This window comes from Lissotriton helveticus, chromosome 3_1, assembly GCF_964261635.1.
Source record: "Lissotriton helveticus chromosome 3_1, aLisHel1.1, whole genome shotgun sequence".
Taxonomy (NCBI): Eukaryota; Metazoa; Chordata; class Amphibia; order Caudata; family Salamandridae; genus Lissotriton; species Lissotriton helveticus.
In genome coordinates, this window is record NC_136061.1 from 2,093,503,270 (window position 1) to 2,093,528,814 (window position 25,545).

The 25,545-nt window shown below is 47.8% G+C and overlaps 1 protein-coding gene across 1 annotated transcript in view; it reads left to right on the forward strand.

Annotated features, from left to right (window-relative positions):
• The window catches only part of HDDC3 (HD domain containing 3), a 127,336-nt gene that overhangs the window by 44,474 nt on the left and 57,317 nt on the right, over positions 1-25,545 (forward strand). Inside the window, exon 2 of the mRNA XM_078683254.1 lies at positions 12,102-12,157. Within this exon, the coding sequence (XP_078539380.1) occupies positions 12,102-12,157 (56 nt within the window). The remainder of the gene's footprint in view (positions 1-12,101; positions 12,158-25,545) is intronic.

Genomic DNA, 25,545 nt, shown 5'->3' on the forward strand with positions numbered 1-25,545 from the left:
AGCATTGTATTGTCGCCGGGGACTTTAACGTCCACATGGACGTGGAAACGGATGCCGATGCAATTAAAATGCTGGAGGTCACAGCCCCTCTTGGACTGGTTCCCTATTATGTTGGACCGACCCATGAGAAGGGACATACCCTAGATTTGACCTTCTCTACGTCCCCTATAGAGATGCTGGCTCCTATCCAGGTGCTTTGGTCTGACCATAGGCTGGTGAAATTTTATTTCGCGGAAGTTAGGAAGCCTTCCGGTGCCCCCCGGCAGACTTCCGTGGGATTCAGGGCACTTCACCGGATTACTCCGGAACTGTTGGCACAGGCTTGTGCGGACCACCCCTGCGTGTTAACGGGGAACTTAGAGGAGGATGTGGAGCGATTGCAGGTCTGGCTCTCAGAGAGACTTAATGATCTTGCTCCTCTGAGACCGCTCCGCAAACCTGGAAAAGGTGCATCTGCCCCTTGGTTTACGGAAGCATTAGCGGCTTCACGGCGGCAATGCAAGGTAGCGGAAAGAGCATGGCGCGTGAAATACGACGCGACGGCGAAACTCGCCTACAGGTCTATGGCGAAAGCTTATCATCGGAACATCCTCGCGGAGAAGAAGGCCTATTTCGCGAGAAAAATTGAAGCAGCCTCCAATTCCTGTAAGGAGCTTTTCGCCATTGTGCGGGAGTTTACAACGTCTCGCGCAGCACCAACCCAGACCCCCCCTCCTGCGCCTTGGGTCAGGGCGATTGCGGACTTTTTCACCTCTAAGATCCAGCGGATCCAGGACTCCTTCCATGTGCTGGAGCCTGAGATGCCAGGTCGGGCGGAGAATGCCGCTGTTACCCGACCTAACGCGGGTGTGGCCCTGGCAGCTTTCCCTCCTCTCTCGCTGACTGCTTCGCTCGACCTGATGGCTGGGCTTAAATCAGGTTCCCCCCGGGACGCCTGCCCCGCAAAATTTTTGGCTAAAATGGCAGCTGTCATTAATCCACTCGTGAACCCCCTGTTGAACTGTTCTCTTGCACAGGGTGTGGTTCCCCAGTCCTGGAAGCAGGCAATGATCATTCCCCTGCTAAAAAAGCCTGGCCTGGATGCGGAGGTGTTGGCGAATTATAGACCTATCTCGCTTCTGCCGGCTTTTGCGAAGGTCATTGAAAAGCATGTCCATAAGGTGCTTGCCGATTACCTGGAGTCCCACGACCTACTGCACCCCACCCAGTCGGGTTTCCGCGCCAATCTTAGCACCGAAACAGCTCTCCTGGAAGTCTCGGAGGCGATAAAGGAGGTGCTGGATTCGGACGGGAGAGCGATGCTGGTGATGTTAGATCTGTCGGCGGCCTTTGACACCGTCCCTCATGAGGGTCTTCTTGCAAGACTCTCAGAGATTGGTCTCCAAGGGACGGTGCTCCAGTGGTTTCGATCATTCCTGGCAGGCCGTCGACAAACGGTCTGGGCTTCTGCTTGCTCCGCCGAGATGTCGCCATTGGGTGTCGGAGTTCCTCAGGGCTCTGTCCTGAGCCCAACTTTATTTAACATCTTCATGACCCCTCTGGCGGCACTGGCGGAGTCTTTCGGGGCCCAGATCGTTTCTTACGCCGATGACACCCAGCTCCTCTTCACCTGTGAGAGGGGTGCGGACTTCGATGGAGGTAGGATCCAGGGTTGCCTTGAGGCTGTGTTTCAATGGTTCCATCATAACAGCCTCAAGTGCAACTCGGATAAATCCGAGGTCCTCTTTTTCGGGTGCAGTGCGGATCCGGACTGGAAAGTGTGGTGGCCTGAGAACATGTTTCCACCAGCAAGTTCGTCCCAGGTAGCTAAAAACCTTGGGATTAAGATCGACAATGGCCTCACACTACGCTCACAGGTAATCGGTCTCACTGGCACCTGTTTTGGCCTACTCCGGATGCTACGCAAGTTCCTTCCCCTGCTATCGGAGGAACATAGGAAGATCACGGTGCAGGCGATTATAGGCTCGAGAATTGACTATTCCAACGTCCTTTATCTCGGCCTGCCAGAATACCTGCTCCAACGGTTACAGGTTGTCCAGAATTCGGCAGCACGTGCCATCTTTGGACTATCTCGCCGTGCTAGAGCCTCGGGCCTCCTGGAGGCTCTGCACTGGCTCCCTGTCCGGAAGCGGATAATTTTTAAGACTCTCACCATGGCACATAAAGCCTTGCACGCCTCCGGAGCAAAATACCTTCAGAAAAGGTTGACCTTTTACCTTCCTGCCAGGTCGCTTAGGTCTGAAGCCCTGTCCCTTGCGGCGGTTCCTCGTGTGAAGAGAGCTCGCATCGGTGGCCGCTCTTTTAAACTACTAGCGCCTCAGTTGTGGAATAAACTGCCTGTGTCCCTGCGCAGCATTCCTAATTTGTTGGCCTTTAGGAAAGGGCTCAAAACCTGGCTTTTTACCTCTTAGTTCTGGCCCCTATTAGGTTTTCTTTTTCTCTGGTTTCTCTTTTATTTACTTTCCCTGTTGTGTTATGTGATTAGTGTGCAATTCAAAGCGTCGGGACACTCCTTCGAGTAGCCGCACGCTATATAAAACCCCTGTATAACATAACATAACATAACATAAATGCTGGTCAATGAAATGCAGGTCTCTTTGTTTGGCCTCTCTGCTTGCCCCAAGTAGTGTCCTCTTGAAATTCTATATTTCTTGAGTAGTTAAAGGCCAGCTGTCTTTGACATGATTGTGACCTCTTATATTAGTTGTAATTTTATATGTCTAGATAGGGTGTCAAATCTGACTGGAAATGGAACTCTAAGTTGTAATTTCTCTATGATTTTAGTAATCTTAGCGTTTACTTACCTGTCTGACTTTCTGGTTAGAAGACAACTCACATTTATTTGCATGTGTTTATGCCCCTCTCTTACCTGTCTCTGAAAGGAGGGTAGGAGCAGTCACGGTTGTTCTTCATGCCACAAGCTTTTAGTTTCACTTTTAACATTTTAAGTATGGACTCAAAAATCTAAGCATGGAGGGTCCTGTTGAATATCAACCCAAGTCACACATGACATGGGCCTGCTTAGCAGGCTCGACTTTCATGCCAGGGATCTCTCCGAAAGAAGGGTAGAGCTGTAGCAGCTTGAGTGTCCGCATTGCCTTTCAATTGAAAGGCTGTCTTAGCTAAGAGAATTACTAGAGAATGGCCAGTTGGGCTGGTTAATGGTCAGTGAACTTTATATATATCAAAAAAGCTTGCACAGAGTATTGCGATGGTTCCGGATAATTCTTCCATTTTGCTGATAGATTAAGTGCCAGTACCACATACCTTGTGCCATCTGGGACTGTCAACTCACAGTCATGCAGGTATAGCCATTCTGCTGGACTCCGCTACATAGTGTTTAACAAACATTAGTCAGTAATTTTCAGACAGACCTATATCTTTACACCACTCTGTTATATCTTTTTTCCATATATAGTTGTTTCTAATACGTGATCACTGTTTACATAATGCATGGATTTCTTGAAACATGAACTCTTTTAGTGGTTAACTTTATAATAATTTAGAGAACAAGACACAAGTACAAAACTAGAACACTAACTTCATAAAGGATGACTGATATATCCTTATAATTTATAATATTCCAGCTCCTCTCTTCTTGTATTGCGCAAGAAGCTGAATACCTGGTTTTTCATTTAGGCAACCTACCATAGGCAGGGCTAAACACACCGCTCCTACACACAGTATCCTGACACCTGCTCAGTGTCAGGATACCGTCGATGGTGACAGTGTCCTTTACAAATAAACTTAATATGACAATATAACGTTATTAACATTATTTCGTAAGCTTGCCTACCACAGAGGAAAGTTTGTGTTTTTTATTTCTTTTTTTCATATCTGATGATGTTCGTAGACTGTTACGAATTGTTATACTGTAATGAAGATGAAGACTTAACTGAAGGGTTTTGGCACACTCTCTCCTCCGCCAACCTGGATAAGAAGATACAGTAGTTAACTGGGAGGAAGGACAAGCAAACAAGGAGAAGCTAGGAATGGAGGAAGAGTTCTGTTACTTGTCCCTCAGGATACAAATCCAGAGGAGTGTGAAGTGGACTGAGATGAGGGACATCATGAAGAAGATACTAAATTCAGTGACGCAAGCGAGGAAGAAGCAACACATTCCTGGAGAAGAGGATGTGAATGGGAAACCACCACACAGCCCTGTGAGAATGTCACGTAGGAAAGAGAGCCGTGTTCTACCACCGCTGTGAGCAAAGAGGGGAAAGCTTACCTAAGCCACTGTACCTCCAGAATCCTGACAGTGAAAGCCGCCGACAATCTATAGTGGAGGGGCGGTGTGGGTGGAGGGTGGGGTAAGGGGTTAGGGGAATATTAAAAAAAATAATATTAATTACCGGCCACTGCCAGCCACCTAGGTGCTCTTCTCCAGCTCTCCTTCGGTCAGTCCCTGGGCCACAGCACATGCTCCCCACCCAATCGAGACGCTACTTTCATGCTATACCTAGTGTGATTGAAGCGCCTGGATCGGCCTGTGCAGGCTTGTCTCACGCTCACTCAGGCACAGGGAGCCTCTGGCTTTTCTCCAACTCGGCTGTGCAACACAGCTGGGATGGAGAAATATAAGTGTGCATGTCTGTTTGGCCGGCCTAAGACAGCCACCCAATCTGACATGCGCACTTATAAGTGCTCACCACTCCCCCTGCCATGACCCGCTCCATGGCTCAGTCAGGCTGCTCAGGCAGTGATAAATAAAATTATAAGTAAATTGTTGTATTATTTTATTTTTCATCTGCTGGCAGTGGGGCAATGCTCCTCCGCTATTACAAATGGAATAGAGATGCTGCTGGCCCCTGCCATGCTCCTGGAGGAGCGTTGTATTCCAAGATGGGTGATTGTTTAAAAACTTGGAAGTGTGGATTGGTTAGGAGAACGAATCACCCACACACTTAAGCAACAGCAAGGAAGAGAGATGGAAATGAAGAGTCCTCAAATGTTAGCGAAAATGTAAATGCTGAATCCCAAGAAGAACATACAAAGCGAGGCTTCTTAAGTATACACTACTTTTCCTTTTCTTAAGTTTATCACCTTTCCATGTCAGTTTTAACAGCTTGTTTCTTTTTGTATCATTGAGATAAGCTATAAAACTATGGAACCCAACCAATAAAAGAAGCTAATTTTGATTTAAAGATTATGCAAAAGAAGGTTTTTGACCAAATCCCACTCAGGGGGAAGTAAACCTACCATAAGAGGCTGGGCTTTAATTTTTTAATGTCCTGACAGTAAGACAAGTGTCTATAGCAGAACAGAAAAAAAAAATTTCCCCCTCATACTTACCAATATTATTTGGCTCTTCTGAGACCTCCCCCGCTCCGCCATACCAGGCGGAAGAGAAAAACGGAACAGGAGCTCGTTAGAAGTAAACCCAATTAACTGTTGTCAAAGAACTGTATATCTACAAAGAAAATAATTATGTTTTGACACTAGGCGACTTTGTTTTCTGCACAACTTCCTCAATCACAAAACCTCTTTACAACATATACCTTCCCATCAGATAATAATAATTTGACAAGTATGTATCTTTTTCATTTCTAGTGCATTAATCACAAAGCAAGCCATCATAGCATTTTTTTCAGACAGTGAGATAATCGGTAATATCATTGCTGAAGTCATAAGGGTTGTCATGGTTGATGCCCCGTACAATGTCATCAGCGATGTTGTGATGTGAAGGGGTTGGTGCAAGTTGTGGTTCAGGCAGTGGTGTAAATGATCGTGCCAAATGATGTAGAGAATATTATTGCTTATGATGTTATCATTGATGTCATGTGTGATGTAATTTGTATGGGGAAAGTTTAAATTAGGGTTTGCCCTGCAACCCATAACAGACAAAGTCGGTCGTTTTATACACTGTAGCACGATCCATAACTCAGTTTTAATTTTGTTTTCAGTGAATTTCTATTTTATTTATTAGTTTTGAGTTTAAAATATGTATTTACAAAACCTGTCTGAGTTCTCATAGTATACATTGTAGAATCATTCATTGTTTACTCCTTTCACAGTATTTTCACCTTTCTGAGTGGCAGTGTGTGTCAGAGCTTGTACCTGTGATAGACACCCACTCCCTCACTGCGCCTTAGCCGCTACAGGAGTATATATATCCCTGAATGCATATCTGAGTTAGTGGCAGGATGAGTACATTTGTGCCTGCAGTGGGCACCAAGTGCTTCACTGTACCTTTGCCTCCAACAGCATGTTCATATCCCTGAGTTTGAAGTGAGTGCTAGTGTGCATAAACTTGTGCCTGCTTAGGATGCCCATTGCCTCACTGTAGCTTGGCCTCCAATGGAGTGCTCATTACCCCAAGTGTAGCACTGATTGTGTATCGAAGTGGGTGAAGGTGTGCGTAAACCTGCACCTACGTTGGATGCCCACTGCCTCACTGTAGCTTTGCCTCCATAGGCGTCTTCATATCCCTGAGTGTGAGTATGTATCTGAGTTTATAGTGGTGCACACAGATTTTTTGTTTGATAATCAACTTTGAGTATATAAAACAGAAAAAGAAATTCATTGGTTGCAGCTCATGAATCAACATATACAGCAGATCTGAATCAATAAGACATATAGGCAAGATCAGTCCATTCCAGTCAAGCAGCCCATCCTGCATTACAAAACCAGCGGAACATAAAACATTCGATACATCAAGAATCATGGCGGAATCATGTTGAACCATTTCCCCCATAATTTGTGGAATAATTCTGAAGAGCCTCGGGCTTCGAACAGGGCCTTCTCCTGGGTGCCGCCCCAATCAACCCCCCTCCTTCACCCCTTCACAGTGGGTGCTGCGGTATGCGACCAGTGCATCGCTATGTCTCTTTTGGCCACAGCCACCGCCGTCCCCAATAGGCGCTTGTCCATTCTGGAACCATCCAGGCCGTCAAAGACCCCCAGCAGCATTTGCAGTGGATCATGGGGAAACTCCCATCCCAGGGCGTGTGTGAGTTCCCGCTCCATCCCCTTCCAGAACCTCACTACCACCGGGCAAAGCCACACCATGTGGTAAAAATCAGCGGGGGTTGAGCCGCATTTCGGGCAGTCAGGGGAGGGTCGCAAGCGGGCATGGAAGAGTCGCTCTGGGGTGAGGTTGACCGCATGTAGGTAGTATATCTGCACCACGCGTAGCCTGGAGGACGTGGTCAGGGTTCTGGGCGCCATAAGGGCATCTCTCCAATCCGCCCCCTCCAGGGGACCCACCCAGTCCTCCCATCGAGCGCGTAATTTATCTAAAGACGCGGGGCTATTATTCACTAGGGAGCGATAGATGCGGGACACTCCTCCCCTGCCCAGGTTCTCCATCATCACCTGGGCCTCCAGTGGGCTGAACTCTGGAAGGGAGACCGGCGAGGGGAGATGTGCGTGAATAACATGGCACAGCTGCAGATATCAGAAGTGTTGGGCATGGGGAAGGGCATGGCGCTGCTGTAGGTCTGCAAAGGCACGGATATGGTCCCCCACCCAGACATCTCCGAGGACCGAGATGCCAATCAGATCCCAACGGCGGAATCCATTCAGGGACCAAACCAAGCCAGGTGCCATGCCAAAGTGCCATTTGACGAGTGAGTTTACAGTTCCACCCCACGTGGCGCAGGGCGGCACGCCAGGCCAGGAGGACCGTTCTAGTGATTGGCACTATGGTCTTTGGCACCGGGCTGCCGTATAGGAACGTTTGAATCTGTGGAAAGTTCGTAGCCTCAAGCTCTACACGGTATGCTGGGTCGGACCAGCCGCCCGCATACCAGTCGTGGATGACTATTAGTTTAGTGGCAAGGTAGTAGAGGTAGAGGTGGGTCACCTCTAAACCCCCATCAAAGGGAGGGATGCGGCTGTGCGCCAGGGATATACGTGGGCGTCCGCCTCCCCAGAGGAATCGGGACAGGGTCCCATCAAGTTCGCGGAACCAAGTGCGGGAGAGGGGGATGGAGATGTTTTGTAGAATGTAAAGGAAGCGGGGGAGGACCATCATTTTAAAAAGTGCGCTTCTCCCTAGGGGGTTGAGGGGAAGGGTTTGCCATTTTTTAAGATCAGCCTTCATCCGGACAACCAGGGGCGTTATATTCAACGCCCACTCGAGTTCCGGCAGGAGGGCCACCCATATCCCAAGATACTTAACCGAGTGGTGCCTGAGGGGAATAGTCGACTGCCAGTCATAGCACTCCCTGGAAGGATGCAGCGGGACCAATGTGGATTTGGCCGCATTGAGTCGGAGTCCGGAGACCCTTTCGAAGGCCGCGAGGATATGCAAGCACCTGGGGCCCGAACTCGCTGGGTCCGCCAGATATAGAAGTGCACACAGATTTGAATCTGTGTTGGTCTAAGTGTAAAATCACCAATCATATCTGAATCAAGACTTTTCATACAATTGTCGGGTTTTCTCCTGCATAAAATGGTGGCTCCTCCAGCTAATCACATTAAAAGAAATATTCAAATGTGATTGACAGAAGACTAAACAGCCAAGTTACACAAAAGTGTTAACACTTTTAAGCCCACCCTGCAACTTTAAAAAAATGCTTATAGCTTAGAAATGATAGAACTTATTCACACCGAAAGAAGCACTCTTCCTGGGTAAGGTTCTTTATTCATGCCATATTTTGGTGTAAATCCTTTTAGCCCTTTTTGCTATATTCAAAGGGTCAAAAGTTATTAACACATAGCATTTTTTTCCAATAGGGATTAGGGGTTTGTTATCCCACCCAAAAAATTAATAATAACTTATAATAAAAATATACCATCATCCATCTATACAGGAAGTGGGTCAGTAGTTCGAGGCCCTCCTCCACCTGCAGGCAACCGCCTGCGCCTCACCCCTGGTGGTCTAGTGGAAGAGCACCACTGCTCTGCTGGTGGACTGCCCCCTGTCTTATAGACAAAAATGAGCTAACCAGACATGGCCTATGCACGATTCTGTATGTTTATTTGCTCGCAGGTGAGGTATAACCTCACTGTTTTAGGTCTCCAGGCAAAAAACAGCACTATTGTTTCATTGGGAATTTTTATGGGGTCCTCACCCAGTCTCTGAAGTTGGGGGGTCACCAGGGACTTTAGTAGTATTCTTAGCATCAAGTTCTATGTATTTCATCCTCGCCACAGGAGAGGGGCAGTTTTGATTTGGTTGACAGCCTATTTGGTTTTTACTTGCTGAAAGTGGAAATCAAAACATAAATTCCTATTTTTACTTTGCTATTATTATTATAATACATATCCTATACTTGTGCCTATATTTCTACCCTTATGCATATTTAAATATTTAGCTTTCTCCCTTTTATTATGGACTTTTTTTGGTCGTTTTCTTTCTCATTCTTTTTCCAATGTGAATCCAAAAGCACTGCTATGAAGTTATGTTTAATATGTGGAAGCCAGGATCGTAACTTGGGTGTCCTGGTTTTGCAGCTAAAATTTTAGCAACCAGGCCACATCCTCTGCAAGGAGGGAGGAAGCTGCATATCACATGCCTATGACAGAGTATCTGTATGCACCAGCCAGAGACTGAATTGCCTCTACGTACATCTGATACCCAGCTCCCGACAGTGTGCCGTGTTACTTACTGATTTTAACCACCCTCATAAATCAGCTTTCAGGGAGATAAACAGAACGTTAGAGCTATGAGGCAGATTAACCTCTCTAGGAGGTGGGAAGCTGCATATCACATGCCTGTGACAGAGCATCTGTAGGCACCAGCCAGAGACTGAATTGCCTCTACGTACATCTGCTACCCAGCTCCAGACAGTGTGCCGTGTTACTTACTGATTTTAACCCTCATAAATCGGCTTTCAGGGAGGTAAACAGAACGTGAGCGCTATGAGGCAGATTAACCTCTATAGCCCAGCCCGGCGTTCTGCAAAAGCGTTTATTTTTGCATACACTCCGTAATAGGCATATCTATGTAATAAGATCCCAAGAGTCCGAATTTTTATCTGAACATTTTTGTCACATTAAAATGAAAGATATTAGGCCTTAGAGTCTTCACAATTTTTAATAAGCGTTGCGTGTCTCCTAGAAAGTTTTTCGAGACTATTAGATGAGAGACCCTGTGCAGTATTTCTCTTAAACTACCATATAACAAGCATTGGCATAGCCAATCGCACTCACTCTATCTATCGCCCTCACTCTATTTATCTATCTATCTATGTATGTATCTATCTATCTCCCTTACTCTATCTATCGCCCTCACTATCTATCTTTGGCCCTCAATCTATCTATCACCCTCACTCTATCTAGCTATCACCCTCACTCTATCTATCTATCGCCCTCCCTCTATCTATTTATCTATTGCCCTCACTCTATCTATCTATCGCCCTCACTCTATCTATCTATCTATCTATCTATCTATCTATCTCCTTCACTCTATCTATCTATCTATCTATCTATCTATCTATCTATCTATCTATCCATCTATCTATCACCCTCACTGTATTTATCGCCCTCCCTCTATCTATCTATCGTCCTCCCTCTATCTATCTATCGCACCACCACAGCATCACTCAGGGGCACCACAACATCACTATGCGCTACCACAGCATCACTGAACGCCACAGCATCACTCGTCACCACCACAACATCACTCAGCGCCACCACAGCATCAATCTGGGCAACCATTCAACAACAACTGGCTCAAATATGTTCTCTCAATGTTTCAAGCTTTATTACAAATGTCACAAAAAGATGTTACTATTTCACGGATTTTCGTCACAATAAAATACGCTGAACATAATCTTCACAAAAGTTATTTACAAAAGTTTAAGCTTTTGCCATTATAAATTACAATAACTTTTATTTAAGTATTAATTATTAAAAAAAATTAAAAGCCATTGTTATTTGTAATATCAATACATCTAAGTCACGTAAATACAACACATATTGCATTACAAATGCTATAGGTGTCACATTTGCGAAAGTTAAAACTATTGGCATTGTAAATGACCACGCTAATAATTTAGCTATTTTCAAAACCAACACATAAATAAAAAAATGGTCATTTACAATACCAATAGCTCAAACTTTCCTAATTCGGGACCTATTGCATTGCAAATGCTTGTTAAATCCTGATGCTTTTTGAAAATCCAGCTGTGTGCAGCCACTGAGCAATCAATCTTGTTCTACCTGAGGAAGTCGGAATCTGAAACGTTGGAATGAAAATATATTTTTGTTCTTTCATTTGTTTGAGTCACTTATTGTGTGTGTGTGTTATTATTGTAAAATATATTTGGGAGAATTTTTGCAGAAACAAAAGAAGTTTTGGAAAACCATAGTATCATATGGAACCAATGTGGAGACCGTGTGGATTGGGTATCTTTCGTAAGTTACTCAACCTATTGGTTTAGTGGCAATTTGTTGAAAATTACAGAGATGTAGTGTTTTTTTGGGTCATATGCTATAAAGATATGGATGTAGTTTCCTGCTCTATAAGGTAAGGGTGGGTAGTGTGCAAGTGCTGTCAATCATATTGGATTGTGGTCTGTTTGGTGACTGGGTGGAAAAGCGTTTTGTGTGATGAGGTTGAGGTCCAACCTGTGTAAGTGGTGGATGGCATATGTGTTGTATTATAGTATTATGACCATTTTCTGTGGAGTTGTGTCTTTCTAGTGTTTTACACTGACTCTTGTGTTGTAATATAGCTAGTGGTGAAATGTAATTCGCATCTAGGGGTCAGGGTGTGTGTGTGTGTATGTGTGTGAGAAAGAGGTATTTTACCGAGTGTCCTTAGGTCAGTGTGCAGACAGTGGCTGTTATGCAGGCTAAGCACAGCAGATGCAACCCCTCTTGGTGTATCATTCGTCCCACTGATATGTAATGTATAGCCCAATTTTGTGTACTAAACTGGTGATGCGTCCTCTGCTCATTTGCACTGTCATAAGCTACCTGTCCAATAAGTGGTCATTAGGTACCCCCACCACTATTGTATGTAAGTTAATTGGTTCTCCATACCCCTACTAACCCTGTGATAGAGTGCCAAAAAAGGTTCATTTTTATATTTGTTGGTGAATTCGGCTTGATTAAAGAAATATGGATATGTTGTGTTATGTGCTAATAGGGATCTGATGTATAAATATTTAAATACTTTCTAAGTTGTTTTGTATGCTGTCTTTTAGGTGTTGCTAGAATTTTAACTCACGAAGCTGGAATAACAGACATAGCAATTCTACAGGTACATTTTTATATTTTAGGTGTCTTTGGATGATACATAACATGCATTTATTTGAGCAATTAAGTTCAGTATGACTGGTCTCGGATCTCTAACCGCACATGTACCTTAGTGATTTGATTATTTTTGTATTGTCCATAACCAACCTAGATCTGTGACTGAAAGATGTTTGTTTAAGATTTCAAACTGCTTCTGGTTATTTAAGCCCTCATCAGCTCAATGACATTAAAAACCCAAATTGTAATGCCATTACATGTCTGCATCCATATTAAGAGCTTCTTAGTATCACATAGCATTATTGCCCACATTTAATTTGCTGTGATTGAGGCAGTTATCTATTTTGTAACGCACATCTGCCTTGAAGGTAAAGTCTAAATGGTTTCGGTTTTGATAACATCGAATGAAACTCACCATATAATTTAGGTAGCGACCACAGTGATATTCGCAGCAGAAGTAGTTGATGTATGCTACATCAAGCCTTTCTAGCCAGTTGATGTTCAGCATTCTTGATTCATTCAATACCCAATTGAGTTGTGCGATTTCAGCTTATTACTGAGGACTTGAGCAAAACAAAAGTTTCATGTGAAGAATGCAGAAAGTGGGGTGATTGATATTTCCAAAACCACAGAAATATTGACTGCTCATCTCTGGCAGTGTGAAGGCTAATCAGTTTAAATAACTTTATTTCAGCCACAGGGCAATACAAATAGGAATGCATAAAAATAAGTAAAACAGTACAATTCAGCATAATAAAAGTTAATAAATCATGTAAAGTGGACACCAGAATTGATTTAATTAAACAATAAAATATCAACTACCATGTACAAAGTACAAATAAAATACATAGCAGGCAATTAGTTATGCTGACATACAAAATATGAGAACTAGGATATCTCACAAAAGCAGGGGTGTGGAATTTATTAAAATATCTACTTGTCCATGGGGCAGTTTGCTTCATAAATCTACTTGTCCTGTAACAAAACCCACTTGTCCCTTTGGTGCCATGTAGTGCAGCGACAAATTATGTCAGCAATCTCTTTATATAAGAGCTCTGATATAGCATCTCTGATTATGCCAGGGCTCATACCATAGTAGTGTTTGAATACTTGCAATGCCCTTGTGTTGCCATGTTTCCACAGATCTACATACTGGGGCTGAAGGTAGTGGTAAGCAATAGTTCTAGGTTTAGAATGCCCTTTTGAGTCTGTGCAAACCTTCTCACTTGTATGTTTTAATGGTTTACAACAACTCTTCTCTAATCTTTTCCCATACTGAGAAATGTTGGAAATTTACTCCAGATAAAGGCAGACGTAAGCCTTCTTCCAGAGTTGGGAGATAGTAGTTGGATGGAAAGTAAATTTGCAAATACTCGCATGAGCAAATCTACACATGCATATCAGCTCATGCTAAAATGCAGTTCACAAATATTTTCTAGGAGTACTATTTTTTGTCCTACTTTTGTATATTGCTGGGAATTCACAAAAGCCGTATAGCTGCACTTAATGCAAGGACATATACCATGGGTGCACTTTTGAGACTTTCTTTAAAATTGGGCCCTAATATAGTTTGGCCATGACCTTTTACGTTCATTAAAATTCTGTCTCTCTCTCTGTATCAGCTGGCTTCACTGTGAGTGACAGCATTCCGCTCTTTCGCAAAGAGCATATCAGCGCACAAAGTAGTTTTGATCAGTGCCAGTAACTAGTGTGGCAGTGTGTGCTTTTTGACACCAAAAACAATTTTTGCTTTTTGCCAATTTTTGTTAGGGCCCAGCAGCTTCCACAACAATAACATTTCACAAAATCCATGGCAAAACAAGTCACACATTGACAAAACTAAAAAGCTGACTACCAATTTCAGACCTACTGATTTTGCCAATGCTTGTTTATTTTTCTTTCCCATAATCCTATTGAAAGTGGTTACACTGACTTCCATTATGTATGTTTTTGGGAAATACTAGCATGCACCAACACATGCTACTAAATGATGCTGCAAAGAAATGGTACCTGAAATTTTACAGTAGTTTAGCTAAATGTTTTTTTCTGCTTTCATTTTTTTGTCAACATTTTATTTTGAAAGCAAAGAATCATCAATCTTGCTTTCAAGCTTCAGCAAATATTTGCATCAGATCAGAGAGCATTCTGGGAGCATTAGATATAGCCTCAAATATTGATAAACTTTGAACATGTGTGTACACATTTTTATATTGGAACCATTGTCGGTAGTGCAGTCAGAGCTTACAACATTTATGTAGAGCGCTCACCCTAATAAAGGCTTTCAATTAATGAACCATAAATACAAGTTTGAACAGCATTCACATATGGACAAACATATTACAGTAACTGCAGGCAGTGTCCTTCCCTGATGCATAATGTGATACTGCACACTGGCATCCAAAGGATTTGTGCTGCAGGGGGCTGGGCCTACTTGTCCCAAGGACAAGATCCACATAAAAACTTGTTGTCCTTGACCCCAAACAATATGTCCCGGGCATCGGGCTATAGAAATTCCATATCCCTGGCACAAAAGCCAGAATAGTGTTAAGAAAGGGGGAGTACCTTTCTTCGAAGTACCCACAGGCACCCAATAGCTAGGCATAATTTAGACTACAGTCTGTTCTCAAAACGCGAAGGATGGCCGAGTGATTGCGCACGCCTAAAAGCCTACAGGTAGATGCTAGCCATGTTCTATGGGAACAGGCATAAGCTAGGCAAGGAAATAGAACATGCAAGACACTCAACTGTGAAATTACAGGCAGACAAACATCAGTGCCCTCAGTAGTCCAATTTGAGGTGAAGGCTCTCAGTGGGAGAACACCCACTCTGTAGCTTACTGTCAGTGGAGACAGTCACCTGATTCCAGTATGACTCATACTCACAAAGAGACATAAAATCAAGAAACTTGCTAGACAGTTTAGAGAAAGCAGCCTTCCTGGAGTTATTAGCCACTGTGTCTGCCCTGTAATGTTGCTTCAGTGGGTTCTTAGACTGGAAGCTGGTGGCAGCTGGATGTACCCACAGTTCAGACAGTCCAAGGGCATAAAGCAACTCTTTGATGTTCGTGAGCCAGGGGGCTTTAGAGAATTGGTCAGCTTCCATTGCATCCTGTAGGGTTTTAACATTTTGGGCAAGTTAATGGGTGTTCCATAGGCGCCTCCAATGTAAAAGTGGATGTAGCCTAGCTTTACCTGCAAAACCTCTGACTCCCATGTCCAGAAATAGCAAATACAAGGGGGTTCTGGGAAGGAGAAAGGCAAGGTTTTGCAGAAATTTATTTTCCTCTCTGGTTAACACCTCATTGTTGGATAACCCCCACACCTCCGAAAGGAGGTCAAGGGACCAGTCGCGGGCCGGAGTCACCACAGTTCCGGGAGTCGTCATCGGTCTTTGGGCTCGAAGTCCTCAGGTAAGAGGCACAAGAAGTCGAAGAGGCACCATCGCTCTTCTGACTCCCCCTGACGCTCGCGCGACGCGGCCGGGGGTTCGGGCGACACCGCCCGCGCGGCTCCGCCGGAGCCGCAGGTGTTGCGGCCTCCTTCATACCCGCCGGTCCCTGGGCAGAACGCGACGGTGGGGGAGATTGATGACTTCCTCGTGGCCATGAGGTTGCTCGCTCCTCCGTCGGGTTCCACGGCGCCTTCGGGCCAAGCGGTCCCGACTGGGTCCCCACGCGGGGGCCGGGTGCTTCGGCCCCGGCGTCGTCGGGTGCTTTGGCCCCGACGCCGTCGGCGACTTCGGTCCCTACGCCGCAGGGCCCCACTGGATCCGACTCCGGATCCGGGTCGCCGCATTTGACGCCGATGGGAGATTTTTACTTCTACGACCCGGCCCCATCCTTTGAGCCTGAGTACCAGGCGATGGGTGACGAGGGGGATTGGGAGGGGTCTGAGGACCCTCTGGCACGTGAGTGTCAGTCTTCTGCAGACTGGACAGGAGAGCTTGGGGAGGCCAGTGGTCTGGACACTTCGCCCAACACTGGTTTTGTCTCTCCTCCTAGTGTGGCTACGGAGGAGGGGGCTGCCTATAGCGTGGTGCTGATGAGGTTGGCCAAGGCCTTGGGCCTTAAGCTCCCCGTCGCGGCAGTGAGGACTAACCTCCTCACTGAGGTCCTTAAACCGCAGTCAAGCTCGGCCGAACCTCTGCTACCGTTTAATGAGGCCTTATCAGACGTTCTTCTGGGCACTTGGTCCAAGCCCGCTACAGGTCAGCCTGTGGATAGGAACGTGGCCAGGCGCCACCCCCGGGCGACCCTTGCTTTCTGTCTACCCACCCTACTCCCGAGAGCCTGGTCATCCAGGCCTCTAATTTCCAGACCGCATTCCCGTTGGCTCCCCCCCGAGCGGGAATCCAAGAGGTACGAGCAATACGGAAAGAAAGTATTCTCCTCCCTGAGTTTAGGATTACGGTCAGTCAACACCGCATGCCTCTTGAGCCGCTACACCCATTCTCTGTGGGATACGGTCGCGGACGTGCTGCCAGAATGCCCGGTGGAGGTCCTGGCTAAACTCGGCCAAGCCCTTGTGGAGGGTCGAGATGCGGCGCGTTATTCCATCCGCTGTGGGAACGACGGTGGCGATTCGTCGCCACGCCTGGTTGAGATCTGCCAACATCTCGGCTGATGTCCAAAACACACTTATGGACATGCCGTTCGATGGCCGTCGCCTGTTCGGCGACAAAGCAGACCATGCGCTCGAGCGCTTTAAGGACTCCAGGGCTACGGCCAAGTCCTTGGGCCTCTCGGCTTGCACCAGCAAACGGCTGCTTTTTGCCCCTTACGTGGCCAAGGAAGGGGCGCCCCCACACGTTCTGCCAGCCACGGGCCGCAAACTACCATTCAGCGCGGTGGCGGATGTGGAAACCGCCGTGGTGGCGGTCGGGGACAACGGCGAGGCCAGTCCACACCAGCCCCTGCAGCATCCGCCTCAAAACCTTCCTAGTCCGAGTTTTCAGGCCCTTGTGACGCCAGCGGGGAGCAGGGTCCGCCATCACCACCACCACTGGCGCACTGTCACATCGGACAGGTGGGTGCTGCAAATCGTCCGAAGGGGCTACTCCCTCCCCTTCGAGGTGTCCCCTCCAGCCATGCCACCTCAGTACCACCGCGTGTCGGGGGATCACTTGAAACTTCTGCAAGAGGAAGTTACGGCCCTCTTGGCCAAGGGGGCCATTGAGCGCGTTCCTGGGCCAGAAGTAGGGTGTGGTTGTTACTCCCACTACTTTCTGGTACCCAAGATGGGCAAAGGGGGCCTACGCCCTATCTTGGACCTACGGAACGTCAACGGCTTCCTCCGGAAGGAGAAGTTCAAGATGCTGACTTTGGCTCAGGTCTTAGCTGCCCTAGACCCAGGAAACTGGATGGTAGCGTTGGACTTGCAGAACGCCTATTTCCACATCCCCGTCCTGCCGACCCACCGGCGTTACCTGCGGTTCACGGTAGGCCACGTGCACTTTCAGTTTACCGTGCTCCCCTTCGGCCTTACCAGCGCCCCACAGGTGTTCACGAAAGTGATGGCTGTGGTCGCAGCTCATCTGCGCAGGTTGGGGGTTTCAGTCTTCCCCTACCTGGACGACTGGTTGTTGAAGGCGGTCTCGCCCCAGACAGTCGTCAGCCACCTCCAGACTACAGCCGACCTCCTGCACCTGCTGGGGTTCTCATCAATGTGCCGAAGTCACACCTGTGTCCCTCTCAGAAGCTCCTCTTCATCGGAGCGGTTCTTGACTCGGCGCAGTTTCGGGTTTATCCTCCCGAACAGCGGGTTCGGGATATTCAGGCTCTGATTCCGATCTTTCAGCCTTTATCCCGAGTCTCGGTCAGGTTGACGCTGCGGCTTCTGGGGCTGATGGCCTGGTGCATCCATCTGGTGCATCACGCTCGGTGGCAGATGCGGGCTCTGCAGTGGGACCTGAAGTGTCAGTGGGCTCAGCATCAGGGCAACTTGTCCGACCATGTCTTGATCTCGGAGGGCACTGCAAGACAGTTGCAGTGGTGGCTCACGGACCGCGATTGGGTCAGCGGCAGATCCCTCTCCCTACCCCAACCGGAGCACGTAGTTGTGACGGACGTGTCCCTCCAGGGCTGGGGGGCCACATGGGAGAGGCGGAGATCAGAGGCCTCTGGTCTCTGGCGGAGTGCCGGCTCCACATCAACCTTCTGGAGCTGCGGGCGATCCGGCTTGCACTGAAGGCATTCCTCCCTTCTGTCCGAGGGAGTGTAGTGCAGTTGTTCACGGACAACACCACCACCATGTGGTACTGCAACAAACAGGGCGGGTGGGGTTGTGGACCCTATGCCAGGAGGCTCTGCGCCTCTGGCAGTGGCTGGAACATCAGGGCGTGACCCTGGTGGTTCAACACCTGGCAGGTTCCCTGAACGCCAGGGCAGACGAACTCAGCAGTCGGTGCATGATGGATCACGAATGGCGTCTGAACTCGGACGTGGCGCAAGGCCTCTTTCTGCAGTGGGGAGAGCCTTGGTTAGATCTATTCGCCACAGAAGAGAACACGCAATGTCATCAGTTCTGCCCGTTGGAATTTCCAAGGCGGCACTCGCTCAGAGACGCTTTTCGTCGCGAGTGGAGTTGCGGTCTATTGTACGCCTTTCCGCCTATACCACTTCTGCCCAGAGTGCTGAAGAAGATCAGGTGCGACCGGGCCCAGGTTATCCTTGTGGCTCCGGCCTGGGCACGAAGATATTGGTATCCAGAGCTACTCAGAATGTCTGTCGATCACCCGATTCGTCTGCCTCTTCAGGAGGACCTTCTGTCGCAGCAGCAGGGGACGGTCCTCCACCCGAACCTGTCCAGTCTCCACCTCCATGTTTGGAGATTGAGCGGCGACAGTTGAGGCCATTTGACTTGCCTCCTGAAGTTTGTAATGTGATTCTGGCAGCCAGGCGTCCCTCCACAAAGTCGGTATACGCCTGCAGGTGGAACAGATTTGTGGCATGGTGCACAGCAAAGGCTGTGGGTCCACTCTCTGCCCCCCTTTCTGAGGTTCTCCTCTTCCTTCTTTCTCTTGCCCAGAAGGGCTCTGCTCTGGGCACTATCAAGGGCTACCTTTCTGCCTTTTCCACCTTCTTGAGGCTTCCTGATCAACCTTCTTTGTTCAAGTCACCGATTGTTAACAGATTCTTGAAGGACATCACTCATATGTTCCCCCCTGTTCCTTTCGTGATGCCCCAGTGGGACTTGAACCTGGTTCTAACTTACTTGATATGCGCTCCTTTTGAGCCGCTTCATAACTGTCCTCTCCGTCTTCTTACACTTAAGACTGCTTTCCTGGTTGCCATCACCTCTGCCAGGAGAGTGAGTGAGCTCCAGGGTCTTTCCTCTAAACCTCCTTTCCTTTCTGTCCATCCGGACAAGGTTGTGTTGCGGACAAGACCCTCTTTCCTGCCCAAGGTAGTCACAGCCTTCCACATCGGGCAGTCCATCACCTTGCCCACCTTCTTTCCGCCTCTGCATCCCTCGAAAGAGGAAGAGAGGCTCCACCGTCTGAACCCAAAACGTGCGCTCTCTTACTATCTGGATTGCACACGCCAGTTCCGGGTGGATGACCAACTCTTTGTTGGTTACGTGGGCGCTAAGAAGGGACGGGCGGTTCACAAACGGACCATCTCTCGGTGGATCGTGTTGTGCATCCAGGCGTGCTACTCTTTGGCTAAAAAGGAACCTCCTGTTGGGCTGAGGGCCCATTCCACTCGGGCCACGGCGACTACTACTGCCGTGGGCCGGGGAGTCCCCTTGCAGGACATATGTCAGGCAGCTACGTGGGCCTCGCTGCACACGTTCGCAAGACACTACTGCCTGGACAGCCAAGTCCGGAGGGATGGCTTCTTTGGCCGTTCCGTCCTCCAGGACTTTCTGGTGTGATTATTGGTTCGCAGACCCACCACCGGGGTTGGTATTCCTGGGGTATCTCTTCTAAGGTAAGGAATCTATCACTAACGTGTCTCTTTCAGATGCACAAGTTACTACTTGTGTAACGATATATCTGTCAGAGACATTAGTTAGTGATAGATTCCTTACCAACCCACCCATCCTCCCCGTTCTGCGAACTGATATCTAGGATTAAGGTCATCCCCTTTCAGGGCCCTAGTTTCATGGCAACAGTGTTGGTTTTTATCATGGCTCTGCGTTTCTGGCGCGGAAAAGCTGTGTATAAGAACTGATGTCAGCGCGCGGAGGCGGCGTCTAAATACTCCGACGACGTCATCACGGCGCCCACGACGCCGATGATGGACGCGGAGCCACGGACGACGCCTACCGATGCGCATGGGTACTGCTATGCAAAAAATTTCCGGATCCAGTCTGACGCCTGGGGATATTCTAAGGTAAGGAATCTATCACTAACTAATGTCTCTTACAGATATATTGTTACACAAGTAGTAACTTGTGCGTTTTGTTTCATAGTTTTGATCTCCAGACCACGAGTGAGACAAAACTCATCTAAACTAGTCTGGAGTTTCTGTAACCCGCTCGGGGTCTTGGAAATCAGCAACATGTCAGCGGCAATTAAGAAAATTGGGGTTTTGACTCTGGCCAGCATGGGAGCATTCTTTTCAACCTGAGATAAAATAGGAAAAATTGTCGTTGAGGTATGACGTAAAGAGTATGGTAGCTGGTACGCAGCCCTAGCGAACACCTCTGAGAAGGTAAATGTTATCGGTCAACTGGCCCTGCACCCACCCACCTAATGTGTGCAAAGTTGCCCTCATGGGGACGTATCACCAATGATAAGATTTTCAGGGGCATTTTCATGTCAATAAGAGCCTGCCAGAGGGTTGGACGTGGGACCAAATCCAAAGCGTATCTTAGATCGACAAAGGTAACTTAAAGGTTGCCCTTGCTGATAATGACAGTTAACCAGTAGATCATTAAAAAGCAGAAGGCCTGATCTATGGTGGAAACTTTTGACCGGAAGCCCGCTTGGAAGGGGCTAAGGATGTCTTTCTCTAGAATCCAATCCTGGAGTTTGGAATGCACACAGCGACAAAAGACTTTTTGAAGACAGTCAATTATACTAATAGTTCTATAATTGTATGGTTAAGACCTGCTTCTTTTTTCCGGATGGGTAGTATAGTAGCACCTTTCCAAGACTCAGGGATGAGAGCCCCTGCAGCAATAGCTTTAGCAATGGTTAAAATGTAGCAGGCTAAAAAAAGTCATCCAGGACGACATCAGGCCCTGCTGCCCTTCCCCTAGTAACGGCTCATAGAGATTGAACAACATCATCGATGGCAAAGGAGGGATAGAGCAAGATAGAGCCAGAGTGGTGACATTGGAGGCACTTAGCGGGGCATCAGAGTACAAATTAATAAAATAATAAACCCAGACAGAAGGAGCGATGTTATTTGTAGGTTCCGCGCAAACAAGGTGCCAGCACGGGAAACAAGTCTTCTGCATTGGGTGCTGGGTTTGTGGAAGGTGGTGTACCCACTCCAAATCCCTTAATGGACAGAAGCAGAAGGTGGCAGTCATAATGTGATATAGTCCTGAACTGACCAACAGTAAGTATTCTCAACCTCTGGGTCTTGATGAATGGCCAATACAGGGCCAAGAGATCCGTGACGAAGCTGTAATTGAGCCTTGCCAACACTTGGCAGATACAGCCTCCCATGGGCTGTTCACAAATTAATTTCAGACCTGTATGGGCAGATTGTGCCTTAGGAGCTGTATCACTACATGGGCCGGTGACACTAGTTGTAGTTGCTGCCATGCAGAAGCCGAAAACAACATGGGAAGATACAGCTGCACACAGGCCGACTCAATCTTGGGCATTTGTGGCAACAAACAGGCGATCACAACACGCAATCGCAGCCCTGATCAGGCCTTTGCAATTGCTTGTATGCTCTCTGATGCTTGGGTCGACATATAGTGCTCTCCAGCAGTTCTCTCTTCTGACTACTTAACAGACACAGGGAACCCATCCACTTTACTTCGCCCCAGACATTTTCTCCTCCTGCTGGGTGAGAAGGCTTCTACGCGCTTCAAGATAAGTGTACAGCTCTTTAGGTCGCTGCTCTATGGGAGGCTTCTTGTGAGCACTCCAAAATTCTTCGTGTGGGTCTGACTCCTCCTACACATTGAATTGGTCTTTGCATGTGTCTTTCAATAATGAAAGCATACAAATGGCCAAAGGCGGGTGCATGTCCCACCTCCTTTCCAATGTGTCACTCCCACGGCGTTTTGCTCTCTGGAGCGAGCAGCGGCGCGCAGGGTGGCAGCTGTGGATCAGGTTACTAATTAAACACAGCACGGTCGCTTTCACTTTAGCGGCCGCACTTGTTGTTTTGTGTGGGCTTGTTTCCTAATTACCTGTTGTTTTACTTTGCTCCCGCCCCCCTTCCTGCCGTGTTCACTATGCTCCCGCCCCCCCTTCCCGACGTGTTCACCATGCTCCCGCCCCCTCCTGTTGTCTGCATTTTCATTGCTCCTGCCCCCCTCCCGCTGTACTTTCAGTTGCAGTGTGCTACTTAGCGCCTGCTTCCCTTCCCGCCGTGTTCACTATGCTCCCGCCCCCTTCCCGCCGTGTTCACTATGCTCCCGCCCCCTTCCCGCCGTGTTGATCGTGCTCCCGCCTCCTCCCGTTGTCTGCATTTCCTTTGCTGTATCAGCCGTCACACACCGTGGCTCTGATTGCTATTTCTGCAGCGCTGCAGGCTTCAGACTGCTGTTAGATATCCGTCCTAGTTTGCTTCTAAGCGCTGTGCAGTTTATGAAATGTGTACCTAAGCACACTGTTTGTTTCGTAATTTCCTGTTGTTTTACTCTTCTCCTGCCCCCCTTCATGCCGTGTTCACTATGCTCCTGTCCCCCTTCTTGCCGTGTTCACCATGCTCCCGCCCCCTCCCATTGTCTGCGTTTCCTTTGCCCCCCCCCCTGCTGTACTTTCGGTTGCAGTTTTCTACTTTGCTCCTGCCCCCCCTCCCACCGTGTTCACCATGCTCCCGCCCCCTCCCATTGTCTGCGTTTCCTTTGCCCCCCCCCTGCTGTACTTTCGGTTGCAGTTTTCTACTTTGCTCCTGCCCCCCCTCCCACCGTGTTCACCATGCTCCCGCCCCCCTACCGTTGTCTGCATTTCCTTTACTCTATCAGCCGTCCCACACCGTGACTCTGATTGCTATTTCTGCAGAGCTGCAGGCATCAGAACTGAGCTGTGCGGACTGCTGTTAGATATCCGTCCTGGTTTGGTTCTAAGCGCTGTGGAGTTTATGACAGGTGTACCTAAGCACACTGTGCACAGGGCCCCGGGGGAGTGATTGCTGTAGCTTTTTGAGCTGGTCTTCAAAAAGCGCACCCGGAATGTATAATATTTAGTGAGTGGCTAGAGGGGGGATGGTAGGGGGGCACTTACCTTCCTGTACAGAAGGAAGATAGTTGACAAAGTAAGACCAGCACAGGGGCCTGCTGATAAATCCCCGGCCCCCTCCTCTACCTCCCAGCTGAACCGCCTGGTCAATGCTAGCTCCCTGGCAGGTGGTCTTGGCCATGGAAAATGTCCGGCCTGGAAGGAGCCCACCTGCAGCCACTCGAGGTGCGAACATCTGCATATGAATGGGTCGAGGAAATGGCTCCTGAGGGCCGGGTGTCAGAGTCCTGGGGGTGGAGGGACTGGGAAAGGATAACAATAACAGACCCCCTGCACCGAGCCTTTGACAGTAAAGCGCAATGCAATGGTCTTTAATTACATACCACAGTACAGGAAGAGGACCTGGGTATTGAGGGTGGAGGCTGATGGGGGGCATCTACAGGGGGCCCAAGGCCGAACGTTTCATCCCTGGGGCGGGGCTTTACTGGGCGGATTACATGGGCATGCATTTAGGTCACGAGCATCAAGAAGTATCTCCTGCAATAGGCTATTTGTGTGCAGTGGAAAAATAATAATAAACACTTAAGCGCTTAATACCAGTTTTGACGTTAAAGTGGTGCAAACAGGTGGAACTATTACCAAAGGTAAGGTGCTCGGTTTATCGACTGAGGGCTGAAGTGCTGAGTTAGCCTTAGTGAGATTCGAACTCCTGACCTGCTGGTCACAGCTTGTCAACCTCGCACTCATTCCTGACGAAAAATCTCGTGGTAACAAAGAAAGTTCTAATACAGTTAAAACACCACCTGCAACCAGCCATTAATGGAAACTCCAACCTCCTTGCACTGTCAATTGCATTCTGGGACTTGCCGATGGTTAAAATGCCATGACAGGCTGAAGGTGTCACACATGTGACACTGGATCACTAGGCGGTACACAGGTTTTGTTGCCTACCTTTTTAATTTGCACCTCATAATCTCGCCAATGTTTGTTCCGTTCCTTATTAAACAAGCAGCATACATGTTGGCAAATCTGTTTCATTCCCTTTTGCACAAGCTATGCATGGATCAGAATTTGTCTGTGTTAAAATGATATTACACACCAGAGTCGTTTTATAAGCAACGGTGTCATATGTTTATTGCATTACTTTCTCCATTTTGCCCTAATGGCCTGCAGCAAAGTCTGATTGCAAAAAAATCACCAATGTGCTATAGCACAAGATACAAAAGTGGTGCAGATAAGCCTGACAGTGCTTTAATCCATGGCGGCACAGCACCCAGGATAATGTGCTGCATGACTAACCACTTATAAGGTCCCAAAGGCGAGACATATTGGCTGTGCCAATGCTTGTTTAACATGAGATCCATTCCTCAAATGATGTACCTCACCACTAAGAGGCTGGCTGTCAAGCAGATACCAGCCCTGGTTGCCCAGCAGTCCTCCGAGTACTCTGCAGAGCACTTCTTTCTTTGGCCATAGAGAACTAGGAATGAGAACCAATGTGATCATTTAGTGTGGTTATTCTTTCAAATGTGCTTTCCAGGCTGGTCTCCAGACACACTTTGTGTTCAGAGAAGGTTCTAACAGTAAGGTAGTCTCCAACTTGGAACACCCACAATAGACAAACACAACAAGGAGCGAGGTTTCTGCACCTGGCTGTCATCAGCCCAACCTAAGGAGTAATCTGGGATAGACAATAGGAGCACTCCTCACTGAAACGTTTCCTCACCGCGTGTGTGGTTCTACTCTTCACTCCTGCCATTCACCAAACAGTGGTGTTCGGGATAACTAATCAGTAGCTAGGTTAGCTTCTCACTAACCAAAATGCCTCATCGGTAATATCTAAAGAAGACCTGTCCCCTCTCCCCTGACTTCGGGATATAGGTCTCCTACCTCCCGCATCTAGGTCTCCTACCTCTGGTTTCAGGAATGTGCCCAATACACTTCCACTGTCTGGGAAGACAACACTCACTTCCACCTTGTACAGAGCCTGGCTAATTGTATTGAAAATGAATTCTGCTAGCCGCCATTACTCTGTCTCGCTCAGAAAACCATTCATGTACCACGCACGGTTTCCCTATCAGT